Source organism: Aricia agestis, chromosome 16, assembly GCF_905147365.1.
Source record: "Aricia agestis chromosome 16, ilAriAges1.1, whole genome shotgun sequence".
Lineage (NCBI taxonomy): Eukaryota > Metazoa > Arthropoda > Insecta > Lepidoptera > Lycaenidae > Aricia > Aricia agestis.
The window spans coordinates 8,351,817-8,370,669 of record NC_056421.1 but is presented as its reverse complement, the minus strand read 5'-3'; the positions used below and the strand labels follow the sequence as shown (position 1 = coordinate 8,370,669).

At 37.1% G+C, this 18,853-nt stretch overlaps 1 protein-coding gene across 2 annotated transcripts; it reads left to right on the top strand.

The window, feature by feature from the left end:
- Positions 1-759: 759 nt before the first annotated feature.
- LOC121734604 (activating transcription factor 3) lies at positions 760-18,518 on the top strand. Of its 2 annotated transcripts, none has more exons than XM_042125190.1 (5): positions 760-1,096; positions 5,116-5,205; positions 15,709-15,831; positions 16,970-17,128; positions 17,477-18,518. In XM_042125190.1, the coding sequence occupies exons 1-5, from the start codon at positions 824-826 to the stop codon at positions 17,993-17,995; spliced, it is 1,164 nt and encodes a 387-aa protein (XP_041981124.1). In that variant the 5' UTR covers positions 760-823; the 3' UTR covers positions 17,996-18,518. The 2 variants fall into 2 exon arrangements, with proteins under 2 accessions (XP_041981124.1, XP_041981123.1); XM_042125189.1 differs by having other exon boundaries at positions 15,676-15,831.
- Positions 18,519-18,853: the final 335 nt, after the last annotated feature.

Sequence of the window (18,853 nt, the reverse complement as noted above, 5' to 3'; positions counted from 1 at the left end):
CAACATCATCTCAGTTACGTTCAAAGGAATTTCAAAGAAAAGTTCCTTTTTACTCCGCCGAATACATATTTTTTTAGTTGATCGACTGTTACCCGATAACTTTTGAAGTCTTCTTAGCCGTGATAGTTTTCCTTTTAATTTAAGCAAATTTCCTACTATCGTGATTTTTTTCAGATTTCTAGAAGCAGCCGTCTAGTTGGTAAAAGGGGGGGACACCGGACTCTACCGATTTTTTCCACTTTAAAACTTCATATTTCACGAATGGATTCCTAAATCGGAAAATGATCTATGAATACTCGTAATATTTTTTAAAAACCCCACACGGTGGGGTGGGCGCGAAAAAAAAACTCATCCCCGCTTGATGTGTAGGGGAGGTCCGATAAAAAAATTTGTTTTTAAGATTTTATATACCATTTTGTCGGCACCATTAATATGTGCATTCATGCCGAATTACAGCTTTGTATGCCCTATAGTCTCTGAGTAAAACCGCGGACGGACAGACAGACAGACAGACAGATGGACAGACAGACGGACAGACGGACGGACAGACAGACGGACAGACGGACGGACAGACAGACGGACAGACAGACGGACGGACAGACAGACGGACAGACGGACGGACAGACCGAAACAATAAGGGTTCCTTGTTGACTACGGAACCCTAAAACGCCTGTATTTTGAATCGACTTTCAAAAGTGCTCCGTTCTATGTTCGGCTGAATATGTTTTCATCATAATTTTTTTCTTCTTTTCCAGAGCGCTCCCGTAAAGACTCCAGTGTTCAGTGCCATCAGTGATATTAGTTAGGACCTAGTTTATATTGGATGTTGCCACAAACCGCGAAGCTGGCTCCGTATAAGGATATTATGACGAGCTTGAGCTCGACAGTGCCTACCATCAAGTGCGAGGAAGCGCCTTCACCCACCTCTGGGGAGGGGTACTTGAGTGTGAACGTGAACTTGAGTGCGGCCATGATGAATCTGCTGGCGGCCGAAGGTGGTACCACCACGTTGAGGACCCCTGAGATCGTGAACGACTTGATCACCATGACCAATCCGTTGGACCAGTACAATTATGACAAGACTTCAAGCTTGAAGGTGAGGTTTTTCGAGTTATCTATATTATTTGGAATCTCCCGAGCCGAAAAAAGGCGAAGGAACTGTGTGCTCAAATTGTGTCTAAAAATACACATTTTTTTACCGTTGGTTTGCTTGCAAGCATGATTAAAGGTGTAACTTCTATTCTCTATCTATTCTGGCCAAAAAGATTCTAGAGAATATACTTCTAACTTTTATATTATACCTATTATGTCTCACCTATTAATATCACGAGCAAGCTAATGTCATCATTTATCATCATCATTACCACTAACGTGTAAATTATTCCTTGGTTTCTTCCCAGTATTTGAATGTTTTAAAACTCTACCAGGACAGCAAAATAAGTGATAAAATTGCATATAAATTATGAACAGTTCAAAATATATTAGACTAGCTGTGCCCCGCGGTGTTACCCGCGGTTTAAGTGATATATCATAAAAGACTATGAAAAGTACCAATAATATGGTCATAACGGGACGACACATGGTTCTATAACGGTTTATGGTAGTGATGATGATTAAGATGAAGGTAATTTGCATAGTAGCATATGCTTTCCGCTCTTAAAACAACGTTGAAACTCCCAACCTTGTATCTATAAAGAGTCAGGAGTTCTCTCAGCACCTTCCGAACCATGGTACTTATACCTTGGTGCAAAATCTTACTTGTTAGTAGCATATGCTTAGAATACTGCTCATGAAACCGAAGTCACCACATATTTCTATATAAATTTTGAGGAGTTCCCTCGATTACTTATGGATCTCTTCATCAGGTCACCAATTTTATGAATATAGTACCAAACTGGAATGATAACCTATACAACAAAAAAAATATTCGAAAATCGGTTTACAAACGGCGGATTAATCGCTGAAACAAACGAACATAACACCTCCTCCATTACGAAAGTCGGTTAAAATTGTAGCCTTTGTGCTATTCTGATGTATAAGCTATATTATTGTAAAGTTTCATTAAAATCCGTTCAGTAGTTTTTGCGTGAAAGAGTAACAAACATCCATACATCCATACATCCACACATCCAAACAAACTTTCGCCTTTATAATATTAGTAGGACTAGTAGGATGTAGGAAGTAGGATACAGACCGTCTTATAAAAAGTGCATCAAATGTAATTTCGTAGATGGCTACGAAAGGTCTACGAAACCTTCGTTTAGTTATTACATTCATATCAAGAGCTGCTCATCAATACTTTGAATGCAAGAATGTTGCTAGTCTAAGTTGTATCCTTTTTATTTAATTCTAATGTCCTTTTAAATAGCAATTTCTGACCTTTGCACGTTGCAATTGCAGTGGGAAGCTAATTTTAATACTTATATATCAATTAACCTTGCTTTTATAACGATTTTGCATAACCATTTCCTATGTTTTAAATTAAGACTTGCAATTATCACTTCTTAGTACTAAATTCAATTTTAATTCAAAATTACATTGGTTATTCTTATGGCTTACCTATCATTCTTTATACTTTTTCTGAGCTTTTAAGGTAGATTTAATCAGTAAATGCCGACAGCTATTTCCTTTTTCATTTGGCAGACAAAATATTCTTATCTTTGTATCTGTCTAGTCACTGGTGATTAGATATAATATTATATAATACTAGCTGTCCCGGCAAACGTTTCTTTGCCATATAAAGTATTTCGCCCGTATTATTTTAATGAAGTGACTAAATAAGTATGTCACCATGGCAATGTCCATCGCTATCCCGTCGCACAAACAATGGTCGCCGTCAGTCTCGAGTTGTAATAATTTACTATTATTTATTGAATAAATGCACTTATCAATATAAAAAGTACCCAGTAGCCGATTCTCAGACCCACTGAATATGCATATAAAATTTGGTTAAAATCAGTAAAGCCGATTCGGAGGAGTACGCGGCCTAACATTGTGACACGAGAATTTTATATATAAGATTTTATATATTTAAAAAACAACTTTTTAATGCGCAATACGTAGGGGCAGACAAGGTTTCATCTACTTTTATTGTGCAATATTACCTGCTGTAGACTATCGCCATAGACTCACCCACAAACCTCGTGGTCTCTGAATCTGCACGCATAGCATGGCAATCATAGAAAGAGTTACCGCCCACGAGAGAGAAGCAAATCTGCCTCTTTATTCCCAAAATCAGGCAGTATTCCTATTCTATAGCATTTCTACTGTGTCGATACTAAAACTGCTTCATTTGTATTACATTAAATACTTAAACAAAATGTTTCTAAAATTTAACGGTCATCATTAAAGTAGCATTAAACATGGTAGTAGCCTACTGTGGCTTATAAATTGAAGGATGAGAATTTCATGATAAGACCACATCTATAACGGAAATTAGGTTAAAAGCTTAATCTTAATCAACCTCGCAGTAAAATCGATAAATGCAAAATCCTTGGGTTGTTGCATGCGACTGTTTGAATACAAACAAGTTGTAGCGACAAAGTTAGATAATAAGGCGCCATGCAATATAAGTTATAACGTTATGGTTAATAGCTTGACTGTGCCAGGAAGGTAATGTTTTTCAAGAAGGTATAACATAATATTATAATAGATATAAAATTAGGAGGCAAACGAGCAAACGGGTCACCTGATGAAAAGCAACTAGGTACCATCGCCTATGGACATTTGCAACATCAGAAGCCGTCGCGTTGCCGGCATTTTAAGAGGGATTCCCCTCTCTTCTTGAAGTTTTGCAGGTCGTATTAGTCCGGTATAAAATGTGTATATTTGGCATACTTTAGAGTCTAAATGGCTACTTTCGTAGATTAAGAGTTATTACTACTAAATTTTTTTTAAGATGTGAGAGTGACACTAGGTAATCAGCTGTTTTCAAAGTTAGGTTTTTTGTAAAAAATATCTAGTATTCAAGGTTTGGCTAGTTTAAGGTGGGTTGCACCAACTTACTTTAACTATAACTTTAAGTTTAACCATAACAAAATGTCAAATGAACTGTCAAATCCCTAGTAAAAGTCCATAATGGACGCCACATTTGACGATAACCTTAACTTTAACTATAACTACGCCTCTGGTGCAACCCACCCTTAATTTACCAGTCCACGCAGTCTTTTGCTACACAAAACTATATCCTGGTAATAAACTTTGAGTGTGTTTTATCTAAGGCAAAATACTAATAAATTTTCACTAAAAAAACATTCAGAAAAACCTGCTGACTGTCTTTGATTGTGTCCTTGTCACTTTTGGCCCTTCCGCTTCAATATTTTACCATTGTTTGCCACTAGGGGCGCTATTTTGTTGCATTCAAACTACAGTTCGACAAGGCTTTATATGAACGCAGAACGTGGCAAGGAATGGAACTAAACGCTTCAATCATACAAAAACGTCATTTTTGACATGTGTTTGACAGTTCTCCCTTACCAGCAGCGCTCCCGTCAATGTCACCCACGTTCATATATTATAGCCTTGTCGAACTGTAAAGCTGATCCTCACGCTAAGAAATAACAAAGAATCAAAAACTCTACCAGCACCCAGCAGCCCACCAGCTGACGAATACCCGAACTTATCACAAAACAGTCACAGTTGAGTCACACCATTGTCCGCCTTCACGCTCCAAATTCCGTAACATGCTCCTAATGTGAACAATATGGGACTAGACCGTATGCATTAATAGCCGCAATTACAAAGGAAACCAAGGTCATAAGGGAAATACCGGTTTTCTCTCTTCAAAACTGTAGGGAATTTTCTAAGTTGTAGCTAACGAATATTGTTATTGTTGACGGCCCATTTGCCCGGATGTAATGTATGTTAAAGACAATTAATGGTTTTTAACCTAGGGGCCACCCATGGTTAACAATAACACACTACTTTGTAAGTTTGCCTTAGCGTAGTAAATGAGCTACCGTCAAATAAACTTACGTCAAGAAAAAGCCAAGTTCTAACTGCCCAAAGTAGCGCCTTTATAAAACGATATGGGGATAAAATATGACAGTGGCCATCGCCCATTTAAAAAAAAAGAAAAAAAAAACAAATATTTGAAATAGTTTTCTAACATTCCAGAACGGAAGTTGTAACGACTCCAACTCGTCGATGTCAAACGGCTCGTCCGCTACCTCACCAGCCTCCGGCACTCCGCCCAGCATACAGAAGGTAACACTTTATTTTACTTATTAATTATTAGTTAAGTATAAGATACCTACATCATAATTTTAAAATACTTAAACTAGATTCTTCCAGAAGTATTGCTTATGTAAATAGTAAGTTTTTTTTTAAATGAAATAAGGGGGCAAACGAGCAAACGGGTCACCTGATGGAAAGCAACAGAAGAGCTGCAGGTGCGTTGCCGGCCTTTTAAGGGGTAATAGGGGAGGGTAGGGAAGGGAATAGGGGAGGGTACGGAAGGGAATAGGGGAGGGTACGGAAGGAAATAGGGGAGGGTAGGGAAAGGAAAAGGGTAGGGGATTGGGCCTCCGGTAAACTCACTCACTCGGCGAAACACAGCGGAAGCGCTGTTTTACGCCGGTTTTCTGTGAGGACGTGGTATTTCCCCGGTCGAGCCAGCCCATTCGTGCCGAAGCATGGCTCTCCCACGTCAGTATATGCTAGGAATAAGTATGTACTTATTCCTAGCATATACCTATTTTGATTCCTTAAAAACGCCCTAGGCAGTGGAATTTTGCAAAATCCTTTCTTAAGAAGTCTTGTAAGAAAATTCGTAGCTCTTAGGTTTTTGGCATGTGAGTTATTACTTACTTATTATGCTTTTATATTACAGTTATTCTTTACTTTTATATACGAGAAGGTATTACTTTTAAAAATAACATATTATTATGTAAAATGGGCAACGTGTGCTAAATTAAGATTAACGGTGGGTTGCACTAGAGGCGTAGTTAAAGTTAAAGTTATGGTCAAAGTTATGGTTATAACTTATAGTTAAGGCTAACTTTAACTTTAACCTTAACTTTGACCACAGAATTTGACAGATGACAGCTGGTCCGACAAGGCTTGAAATGAACGTGGGTGGAGGCGCTGCTGGTAAAGGAGAACTGTCAAAAATGGCGTTTTTGTACGATGACAGCGTTAGTTCCTTTTTTCATTCAAAGCCTTGTCGAGCTCAAGGTTATGGTTAAATATGGCGTCCATTTTTTACTTTAACCAAAGATTTGACATTTTGCATTGTAGTTATAGTTAAAGTTACAGTTATAACTTATAGCTAAAGTAAGTTGGTGTAACCCACCCTAAGTATGTTTTCCACATTAATCTATTTTAACTCTATATAAGCACCTATAAGGATTTCTAAACATGTCATAAATTATAAACATTTACATAGATAATGTTGTCTCAGAGATAATTAAGTCCCGCCTTTTCTTTGTCGTTATTTAGAGCACGGTAAAATTAAACATGGTGTGTTCTGAGAAAATATAGGAACGTTAAGGTTTACTAGTATCAATAAATGCCTATGATGTTGTAATCCTAATGAAATTATTATTATAACCTATTAATAATAACTCCCACACCAGTTTCGGTAACGGTGGTCGGTTTCATTGAAACCAAGCCAGTTACGCAGGAGCAATTTTATAGTGCCCAAGTGTGTGCGCAGTACACAAGAGCACTCTCTGTTCCTTTACTCTCATAACCCAGTGGGACGGAAGACCGACACGACTGGCGAGAGATCAGGCGCAGGACCGACTTTTTACATGCCCATCCGACGCATGGATCATCTTACTTGTCAGACAATCAGGTGATCAGCCTGCATTGTCCTAACCAAACTTGGAAATAACATGTTTCCAACGCGGGAATCGAACTCACGACCTCCGAGTCAAGAGCCACGCTCTTAACCACTGGACCACGGAGGCGTTAATAACCTATTACTCAAGCCACAGAATACATATTATTAGTACAAGTACTCAAGCACGATATAATCACTAGAAAGATCCATATTTCGTAGCGTGATGACATGAAAATTGTGTGAATATTATGGCACATAAGCGATTCGCCTTTACAAAATCACATTTAGAGAGTACGGATATAATTAGTAGATCATTTCATAATTAATCGTTTTGTGGGAACAATGAGCATTTTATTTGATTTTTATTTTTAATCGCTTGATTAATATTTATTTCCTACTATTATGTTCCGTCTTTATTCAGCAATTTAGTAGATAATGGTCCATTCTTTATCCAATTATTATTCCTACCCTTAATTACAAAATGTTTACACTGTGGCCCCACTGTAAACAAATTCTGAATTATTGTGGCTAACCATTGTGCGAAACACAATTCACAACTCACAAGGCATAAAGGCCTAACATAATTTAAGCAGATGTTCACGATTTTCTCACATTTATCCCGTCGCGTCGTCCGCTTATTGACAATAGAAATATTTCCAATAACAGATTGTGTTCTCACAGTTAGATGATTCATGTATAAAATGTTATATAAAGTGTGCATCCTATTTATGTTTACCTACATTATAAAAGGCACCATTAGCAAGTTTATGTGATATTCTAGGAACAGTAAAGTACTTTAAAATTCGCGTCATGCTGCCCCTTAATATTGGCCCAAAAATGGACCAATACAAGTAATATCGGTATAGACCATAGATCAATATAAAATGTATTTTGACACGATGTCTGATCCTTCGGACACTGCATGTGTCGGGACACATTGTACAATATAATTTGTAAGTCGATGTAAGGTCGATGTTCATGGTCCAACAACCAAGTTTTAAAAATAAGATTGTTTTGGTAATAGCTGTGAGTAATTTCATTATCTCTTTCTTAATTGTCTTAACTGCTTAATTGTTTTTAATTGCTCAGATAAATACTCAGGTAGTGTTTATTGATATCGTCGAAACATTGAAAAACGTCGAAACAAACGGGAGCAAACGAGCAAACGGGTCACCTGATGGAAAGCAACTTCCGTCGCCCATGGACACTCGCAGCATCAGAAGAGCTGCAGGTGCGTTGCCGGCCTTTTAAGGGGTAATAGGGGAGGGTAGGGAAGGGAATAGAGGATGGTACGGAAGGGAATAGGGGAGGGTACGGAAGGAAATAGGGGAGGGTAGGGAAAGGAAAAGGGTAGGGGATTGGGCCTCCGGTAAACTCACTCACTCGGCGAAACACAGCGGAAGCGCTGTTTCACGCCGGTTTTCTGTGAGGACGTGGTATTTCTCCGGTCGAGCCGGCCCATTCGTGCCGAAGCATGGCTCTCCCACGTCTAATTGAATTTAAATAGATTAGCTTGAAGGTGATCAGACAAACTTGTAAAGATTAAAAAAATTGGAACCTACTTCTACTAACATCAAATTCTAGTAAAAAAGTCCCGAAAACTGAAAATTTTGATTTACGACACTTTGATTGCGCAGAATCTTGTCAACAATTTCGCGACAACGTTTATTAACGTTAAAGTGTAACAAATTTTTAATTACAAATAAAAATTTAAAACTAAATTTTCTCCGATATTTCACAGAAAATGATAAGACGTTTTATATTAAAATCCTTGTCTTTTCCGCACTTATATTTTATCAGAACGATATCCAATATCGTATCGTAAAGTGTAAGCTTAGAAAAGACCACCTCGTAACAGAAGTTGATAAAATAAAAATAAATAAAAATAAAAATTGTTTTATTTCCGAATAGATTTGTAACAAATACTTTCAGAACGTTGATGCTAATGGTGCCTACCACCGGTTCGGGAACTATCCCGGCGAGAAGAACCGGCGTAAGAAACTCGCACGGGGTCCCACTTTTTACCAAAAAAGTGAGAAAAAAATTGTTCTTTTTTAAAATAAAATTTACAATTCTAACTTAAAATTATACAATGTCAACATCCATACATAATTGTAAGTCATAATATAATAATGTAGAAGTAGCCTTGCAAGGAGCCATCCTACTCCCAAGATGTGCCATCGTTTATGAAATCATTGACCTTGTAATAGGCTTTGGCACACAAACGTTCTTTGACTACTTTTTTAAATTTATTGATTTGATCGAATCAGATGATGTTTACATAATAGTTGGTGTTCTCTAGGAAGTTTTTAAATCCGCTAATTAATTTAACATTGAGGCTAATGCGTCCGCACACACTGTGCCATCAAACAACATGCGAACAAACCGATGTTTTTTGGCAGGCAATGTTTCCGTAACTCTATCAATAGATAAAGTAGATTTGCACCAATTTGCTAATGGTTTAACAATCGACGGGTGCAAAGTAAAAAGAGTCATCTACAAAACAGCAACTTTTCAGGAGAGCGCATAATAGGAAAAAATGCTCCCATTTTGTCAATTTCCGATCAAATTTATTGAAATTTTCATCATTGTTTCATTATTTATTAATGAATCCACATGTATATTTAATTTCTTCTAATTATGTTTAATTTACGAGATATTGTAGTTGTCTGCATCTACATTGCGCTTGAAAATATGACAACTGAGTTAACTACCACTTGGTCGTTTCTACGTGGGAATTAAAAATTATACTTATTAAAGTATTTTTACCGATTACTAGTACGATTATCAGTAACTACGTAAAGTGTAACACTTTATATTATTATTAAAAGTGAGTTATATTATTAAAATATGTAGTTAAACGTTTTACATCTTAAACACACCAAGTTCAGAACATAATTGCGTAGATATCTTTTTCTACGTTGTCGATTCGGTGCAAGGTACACGATTTAGAAGGAAGTTAAAATATGAAATACTAGCTTTTGCTCGCGGCTTCGCTCGCGTGGAATTTGAAAATCGCGTAAATTGCAAATATTCCCGTAAGCTCCCTTAGAAACATGATGTTTTTCCAAGACCAAAAGTAGCCTATGTTACTTTTCATCCTTTCAATTAAGTTTATGCCAAAAAACAATACGATTTGTTTCTTCGTTAGAGCGTGAAGGAAGGACAAACAAACAAATAAATAAATAAACATACTTTCCCATTTATAATATTAGTATGGATATACTTAGGAATCATTCATTTACTTTCGTAAAAATCGTATTTTCTCACAACAAAAATGAAATTCTGTGTCAATACTTTAATTATTTTAAACTAATTTAAAAATTATTCAGTGTCATTATCAGTACAGGAACTATGTTGTAAATTATTATAATTTAGGCAGAGGCTTATTAAGTCTTTGTACTTGGCACTTGTAAGCATGATGGGTTCATTATAACATCATAAGCATCGCCGGACGTTTTACACCATCGGAGGGGTGCATACGATTCTTCAGAACACAAAATGAAATTTTATTTCAACGATTTCTCAATTGCTTCTCGTGATCACAGAGATCCCAAAACCGGTCAAAGATAAGTTAATAGAAAAACTTCGCGAGAACTTGCAAATGCCGGGATATGATGTTACGCAGGTTGCAATTTACCATTTCTGGACTGATGTAATTGTTTACCTAAATTTTGTCGTAATTTACGTCTCGTATCAATACACGTGTCTTTATTTCTCAATCGCCTTTTCTTTAGATCAATATTTAACTGACGTCTTTTTCTACCGTTTAACGAGGAAGGCGTAGAACATTCACTTGATGCCTCCACTGCCGAAGAAGCATCAATGGTGTTGTCTATAGAAGATTTAAAGTTTGAGAGGGACAATATACTCGATGGCCTGTTTGAGTTAATAAACTCAAGCAGGTCATAGATTATATGAGATCAAAGTATCTGTTTAATAAAAAAGAATATATAATATTTTGATCTAATACTGATAATGGACGCGGCGGACTTGAAATGATGAACTGTATTCTGAGGGTGTTGGCGTATTTGTTAATTTGCTGAGATCGACAAATTTTCAAAATCATTTTATATTTCAGACTGAGAGTGAACTGGTGTGACTGGCCTAGACTATTCAGATCATGGGGACTTATCTTACAAAGTTAACTTATATTCATTTGTCTTCATCGGTGACACATCAAGGTTTTCTATAAGATGTTCAATAATTTCATCGGGCAACACAGTATTTTGCTCTATAAATCTATCACTTATGTTCTGGAAACTTTCAACTTCTTTAAAAAGTCGTTTTGGACTTTCTGAACATGAAAAAACAGTAAAAAATAACAGTAACAAATTAGAAGTCAATTAATATAGCTAACAATAAGAATTAACATAAATAGGTACTCATAAACATAATAAACAATACTAATTTGCAAAAGTAAATTGAGACATCTAAATCACAATCGCAACGTAGAAAAAGCTATATGGCAGATAGCCGCTTATGCCGCATAACATGACCCCCGCGCGTCCCGCGTATAGACGACCAGCGGTAGTTATCCGCATCTACATCGTGCAATTTCACAAAACAGGAGTAGATGTCTTCTTTTACGTGACAAAAGTACCAAAAATAAGGTGATATTTGAATTTTTGTTTTTGGTATGTTGTAGAACATGATATTTTAAGCTAGTTTCTACAAAAAAACGAAAAACTCAAAATTGCAGATGACTTTTTTTACTTTGCACCCGTCGCAATGTTTGTTTTTGTATAGGAAACAAAATAAGTTACCCACATAATGTGAAAATATTGTAATTTTGATATGTTTGTTTTTGTATAGGAAACAGAATAAGTTACCTACTTAATGTGAAAATATTGTGATTGATAAAAAAGTAGCTAATAATTTAGTCTAAGTCTAAATTATTAGCTACGTCGCTAGCACTACGCTTTCCAATATTTTTATCTTCTTTCTAATTTTCTAATAATTATTTTATCCATTCAAGTCTACTAGTTTTTATTATTCGTATCTAGATTAAAGCAATAAAAACTTATTTCATACATGTACCAATCCTATACTACCCATGGGCTATGCCAATCCGAGCTACCAATCCAACAAACTCTATTTTGAAAATGAAACGTTCGTGAGCTTAGCTTAGCTCTCATTTTTTTTATGAAATAAGGGGGCAAACGAGCAAGCGGGTCACCTGATGGAAAGCAACTTCCGTCGCCCATGGACACTCGCAGCATCAGAAGAGCTGCAAGTGCGTTGCCGGCCTTTTAAGAGGGAATAGGGTAATAGGGAGGGATGGGAAGGGAATAGGGGAGGGTAGGGAAGGAAATAGGGTAGGGGATTGGGCCTCCGGTAAACTCACTCGGTGAAACACAGAGCAAGCGCTGTTTCACGCCGGTTTTCTGTGAGAACGTGGTATTTCTCCGGTCGAACCGGCCCATTCGTGCCGAAGCATGGCTCCCCCACGTATATCTCATGGGCTTTTTGCATCTTGAAGATTGTCCTTGAAATCTCTATTTATTCAGAATTCAGGCTTCATCTTCCCTTTGAGGAAGAAAGAAATGAGATAATAAATGCTATGAAGTTTTATCCTCATATTATGCAAAGAAATTTATTCATTTGCAAACCTTCAAGAAGCAAGCGTCCTGCTAAAAAGGCCGGCAACGCACCTGCAGCTCTTCTAATGTTGCATTTCTCCATGATTGAGGGTAGTTTCTTTCCATCAGGTGACCCGTTTGCACGTTAGCCATATTTTATTTATTTTTTAAATCTGAGTTAGGTATGACCTTATTCCAATCTTACCCTTGAGCTAAGCATGAGCGTTGAGAGTTGACGTCGTGATCATTAAAACGCAAAAATTAACATCACGATGTGTCTTACCGACAGTAATTGAGTGATCACGACGAAGGTTAGAAAATAATGATTACTTAATTTGATTTATGAACGAATTGTATTAAATGAATTAATTAAAACAACAATAATGATTATGATAATCATTTTTTTATTGAAATAACTAGATAATAGTAATTATTGGCAATGGGAGTTTAGCATTATAATTTTAAGTTACTTATTTATAAGTATGTACTTTTAAATTAGACATGAATTATATTTATTGGCATATGCATTAAATATAATATGTATTATTATATTCTAATAGGAAAATCTAAAGGTAAAAAGTATATTCAGACAACTAGCTAAAATAAATATTGACATGAAGGAAATGTTGTTTGCTTTGAAAAGATTCCACAACCAATACACTGATTTTAATAACAATTAGGAAGGTCATGGGTAATCCCACAATTATTATATTACGACTAATTTTCGCAAGTTTTCCTTAATTTGCACTCTATATTATTATATAACTAAATCGAATTACATGTTCGTTTATCGCACGGGAATAAAATATTATCCGCAATAAAAACAATTCCTATGGAGCAGGGGCGGATCTACTATATGGCTTTTTGGGCTGCAGCCCAGGGCCCCGCGAATACAGAGGGCCCCCAACCGAACTGAAACCAAAAGACGATATTGTCAATAATAAAAATTATCTAGAATTTAAAAAAATCCGATCATAAGGTTGGTGCATTATCCAAATGCCGTAGACGAACATTTAGTGAATGAGTGCATTCAGTTAAAATCTTACTTACTGCAGTCAAAGACAGAGTCTCACACACCTCCTAGTACACCTCTTGCAGTGAAATTTTTTAGCTAATTTATGAAAAGAAACTTGTTGATGCTTTCCCAAACTGCTATACCATCTTAAAGATTTTTTAACGATGCCGATCACTAGCTGTGAAGCAGAGCCATAGAGAAATATAATACACGGGGAGCAGAGCGTTCTTTGCCCAGGATGTCCAAATACAGGACAACAATGTCATCATCAATTATCAGTTCTTTCGATAAATTTCTATTTAACAAAGGACCTACAGTGCGATGACCAAATAAAAGAATTTGCAGTTTGTTTGTTAGTTTGAACGCGCTAATCTCAGGAACTACTGGTCCAATTTGAAAAATTCTTTCAGTCTTAGATAGCCCATTTATCGAGGAAGGCTATAGGCTATATTTTATCACGCTAAGACTAATAGGAGCGAAGAAATAGAGGAAAATGTAGAAAAAACGGGGAGAAATTATTTGACAGGGCTTATTTGAACGCGCTAATCTCAGGAACTGCTGGTCCGATTTGAAAAATCCTTCCAGTGTTGGATAGGCCATTTATCGAGGAAGGCTACAAGCTATATTTTATTAATCTAAGACTAATAGGAGCTAAGAAATAGAGCAAATTATGGAAAAACGGGGGAAATTATTTGAATGGGCTTATCTCATGAACTACTGGAGCAGCAATTTTTACTGTTATTTGGCACAGATAAGAAGGAGACCACGTGAAGGATCCATAGGCTATTTTTTGTGGACTAATTTGTCTGTGAAATATCTAATTTACGTGGGCTGAATAACAGAAAAATTCCTCCAGTAGTTCGTGAGATGAGCCCTTTCAAATAATTTCCTCCGTTTTTTCCACATTTCCCTCTATTTATTCGCTCCTCCTTCGTAGCGTGACGAAATATAGCTTATAGGCTTTTGCAATAAATGGACTATCTAACACTGAAATAATTTTTCAAATCAGACCAGTAGTTCCTGAGATTAGCGCGTTCAAATAAGCCCTTTCAAATAATTTCCTCCCGTTTTTTCAACATTTTCCTCTCTTTCTTCGCTTTTATTAGTCGTATCGTGATAAAATATAGCCTGTAGCCTTTCTCGATAAATGGACTATCTTACACTGAAAGAATTTTTTAAATCGGACCAGTAGTTCCTGAGATTAGCACGTTCAAATAAGCCCTTTTAAATAATTTCCTCCCGTTTTTTCAACATTTTCCTCTATTTATTCGTTCCTATTAGCCGTAGCGTGATAGAATATACCCTATAGCATTTTTCGATAAATGGACTATCTAACACTGTAAGAATTTTTCAAATCGGACCAGTAGTTCCTGAGATTAGCGCGTTCAAATAAATTTCCTCCCATTTTTTTCACATTTTCCTCTATTTATTAGCTCCTATTAGTCTCAGCGTGATAAAATATAGCCTTTCTCGATAAATGAGCTATCAAACACTGAAAGAATTTTTTAAATCGGACCAGTAGTTCCTGAGATTAGCGTGTTCAAATAAACCCTATCAAATAATTTATCCCCGTTTTTTCTACATTTTCATCTATTTCTTCGCTCCTATTAGTCTTATCGTGATAAAATATAGCCTATAGCCTTCCTCAATAAATGGGCTATATAAGACTGAAAGAATTTTTGAAATCGGACCAGTAGTTCCTAAGATTAGCGCATTCAAACAAACAAGCAAACAAACTAACACACTCATCCGCTTTATAATATTAGTATAGAATATAGATATACCTACATCACTACAGAAAACACTTTCTTGTCAAAATGGCAATTAGTTGAGTAATTAGGTAGGGCCCCTAAGCAGTATTAGCCCAGGGCCCCACAAATTCAAGATCCGCCCCTGCTATGGAGGACCCAAAGTATCTCTATATCAAATGTTGTCTTATTAGATTCTGTAGATATAGCGTCAAGAGGTGCAAATCAGACAGACAGGCAGACAAACTTTCGCTTTTCAAATGGAACTAATAAAGTTACCAGTTGCAGTACTTAGATTACACCATGGAGGAATGATTACACCTACCGAGGGTAATGAGACAGTGGCGAGAAAACAGACAATTTGATCGGCCGAGAGCACTGTCTCGCCAGTCGCCACTGAGCACTTTACTCGGTAGGTGTAATCAACCCCTTAGGTATTCTCATTTCTCAGTTCCTCTACTTCAGTTGACTATTTTAATCTAGTTCATATTTGTTATGAATTAAAATTATTAGCTTAACCACACAAAAACTAATATTTGTTTGCAGACGTGTTCGGAACTAATAAAGGCTGGTTTGAAGTTGTCGATAGAGTCGAAGAGGAAGATGTCGGGGAGCGACACGGACGGCGGCCTCAAGCGCATGAAGCGGGAGGACAGTGACGACGACTACGACAGCAGCCACACGCAGACGCCTAAGAACGAGGTATGTCGCACGACTTTTAGGTTATACGATACGATATCGGACCGATTTTATGCAACACTGATGATTTCAATGAAACATAATCGAGGTATGTCGTACGACTTTTAGGTTATACGATACGATATCGGGCCGATATTGTGCAAGACTGATGCCTGTGTTTTAATGAAACAGTATGTAACTGTATTTCTGTCATATCATAACAGTGCAGGGCCGCAGGGGTGTCGGGTCCGATAGTATGAAAAACTAAAACGGTATGCTATAGTTTAACCATAGCATACAACAAAGTTGGACTGGTCAAAATCTCTGCATATTATTGGAGTAACTTTTTTCTGTGATGAAAGTTAACTAATAACTTCAAGCAAAAATTGCAATCAACATTTAAAGAGTAATTTTCATTTGAATTACTTAAGTTTTTTTTTCCTTTGAAATATTAATTTGAGGAGGACAACAAAATATTATTGGCTAATTATTTCAAATCTGAACCCAAACGTTTATTGAGTGCCTTTTAAAAAGTCAATTTATAGAAAGCACTTTACCACCCAGTGTTATTTATTTAGAACAAGCTAGCGGGTAGATTGCGAACTTTCATAGCAACCCATTATGCTGCGGTTTATAGCTTACATAGAAGGATCGCATTGCAAATGCGCGCCGTGACTAAACTGTCGAGAGCTTGGACGAAAATCAATGATTCAATGCGCAGTCCTTGTTTGTATTTGACTAGGAATTCCATTTTAATAGGGTTGAGGAAAAGTCGTATTCATTAAAAGCAGAATTGCAAAATGGGAAGTTTTGAGTTATGACAGTATAAGTAGGTATTAAAATACGAATTACTTAAAGCCATGAATGATGAAAAAGTGAAAATCGCCAGTTCTGTTATGCTGGAACTTGGCTTGACACGCTACCGCGTGTCTAGATGAAAAATAAATTATATCATAGTTCTAGAATTATCTACAGTTTAATTATGCATCTACGAAAAATTTAGGGACTTCAAATCGCCTTTTTTGAAGCATAACTAAACCTTTACGATAAAATATGCGAACAATTTTTATTAGTACTTGAAATACTAGCTCTAGAACCCTCTCGTGGCTAGAAGTTTCCAAATTGAGAATATAAAGGCTTATAAACTTGTGTTATTTTCTAGTTAACCCCAGAAGACGAGGAGAGGCGGCGGCGCAGAAGAGAACGGAACAAAATCGCAGCGACAAAATGTCGGATGAAGAAGCGGGAGAGGACCGTCAACCTGGTCAACGAGAGCGAAGTCCTGGAGAACCAGAATATAGACCTCAAGGCACAGTTGAAGGTAATATACCTTCTTACATTCCATTTTGCCTTAGAACTCATAGAACTGATAGTTAATTGTAGCTACAGATTAACAATGCAAAAACATGCAAGTTCACAAGGCAAGATTGCCTTGTAAGCCTGCATCTATCTGCTAGATAGCAGACTTTGAAAAATTATTTAGGTGCAAGTGACGAAAGCACATCAATAGCAACTCCAATCTCCATTCAGTAATCAAGAAGTAAAAGCGTAAAGGCAAAAACCATAAAAAGCTTTTGCATCCTGGGCTAAATACCATAGCTTCTGTCTTGGAATTTAAAAACAAAGCATATCCGAAAAATATTTTTGCAACTCAATTTTTATTTTTCAGGACCTGGAAGTACAAAAGCGCCAGCTGATCGACATGCTGTCGATGCACGCGTCCTCCTGCGTCAAGAACAACACACGGAGTTCGCCCACACAGTACAACATTCGGTCCTTCGAGTCCAATACATTCCCCGTATCCTTCGACGCCAACTCCCCCTACATCCGTCCGGAATCCGCGAACGTGCTAGCTTCGAGCTACACCTGCGTCACCCCAGTCGGCGACTCTTCAATCGACACGATATCGTCCCTCGACGCGTCGTATCTCGCACCGCAAATGGACGCCGACTTCAACCGGCCCGACAGCGTGCTCAGTCTCCCGCCCAGCACGGACGCGAGCTACATGACAACGGACGGATTCCTGCCGACCGCGACGACGATCCTTCGGCAGATCGAACCCGACACAGAGTACTATGAGACGGAACTAGCGTATAACTCCACCCAGCCCTGTCACACGTACCCCGGTACTATACAGGAGTCGCAGGCCAAGCTCAAAAACAATCTCAACGACGGCTGCCTGGTCTAACCCACGTCGCTCGCTCGAGGGGTCCAAATTAATTCGAAATGTCAACTTTAATTTTAACGTGCTCGTCGGTAAGTTTGTTTTAGCACAGATTAATCTTAAACGGGATGAGATTATTTCGAAACGATATCGTATGTCTACTGTGTAGAACGACAGCATAGAGTAGGGGTCACTCGTGCGTAAAGTGAAAATGAGAGTGAGGTAAGTGTGGGCATAGAGTGGGAGAATTGGTAAGTATCTCGCTTTACATCACTTATTCTTTTCAATTTTGAAGGAAACCAACTACCTTTCTCCTTTATTATGATAAAGGTAAAGAAAGCATGTTGCAACACAAATTATTTTTTAATGGAAATACCACTCTATGCAAATAACAATTGGATAGGGTTATTCCAACAGGGAGTGAGAACTGAGAATAATCGACGAAATTGCAAAACAGACAAAATAAAGGTGAAACATAAACGCTAACAGATGGCGCTTTCAAAAATTACAACTACCCTATTGGAACAGGAAACATTGCATTACTATATTCTAAAAAAAAAGTCCTTTCACAGAGTTCTATCTGCCATACATCTACTGAAACAGAAAATATTTAAAAAATCTGTCAATAGATGGCGTTTTCACAAAGTCGCGACTACCCTCTGTATTGGAACAGCCCCATCTGATTTCTCCTCAAAGGTTGCGTTAATTTATTGTTCTCCCATTGTGTTGTGAAAGTCACCGTTAATGTAGAACTGTCAAACAGTTTATAAATATAGTTTTTAATGCGAAATATTTTTATTTAGATATTACTACGTCTAACATTATCGATACGTATATTAAGTTCTATAATTTTGCTTTGATTTGTACAAAATATTTTTTTAG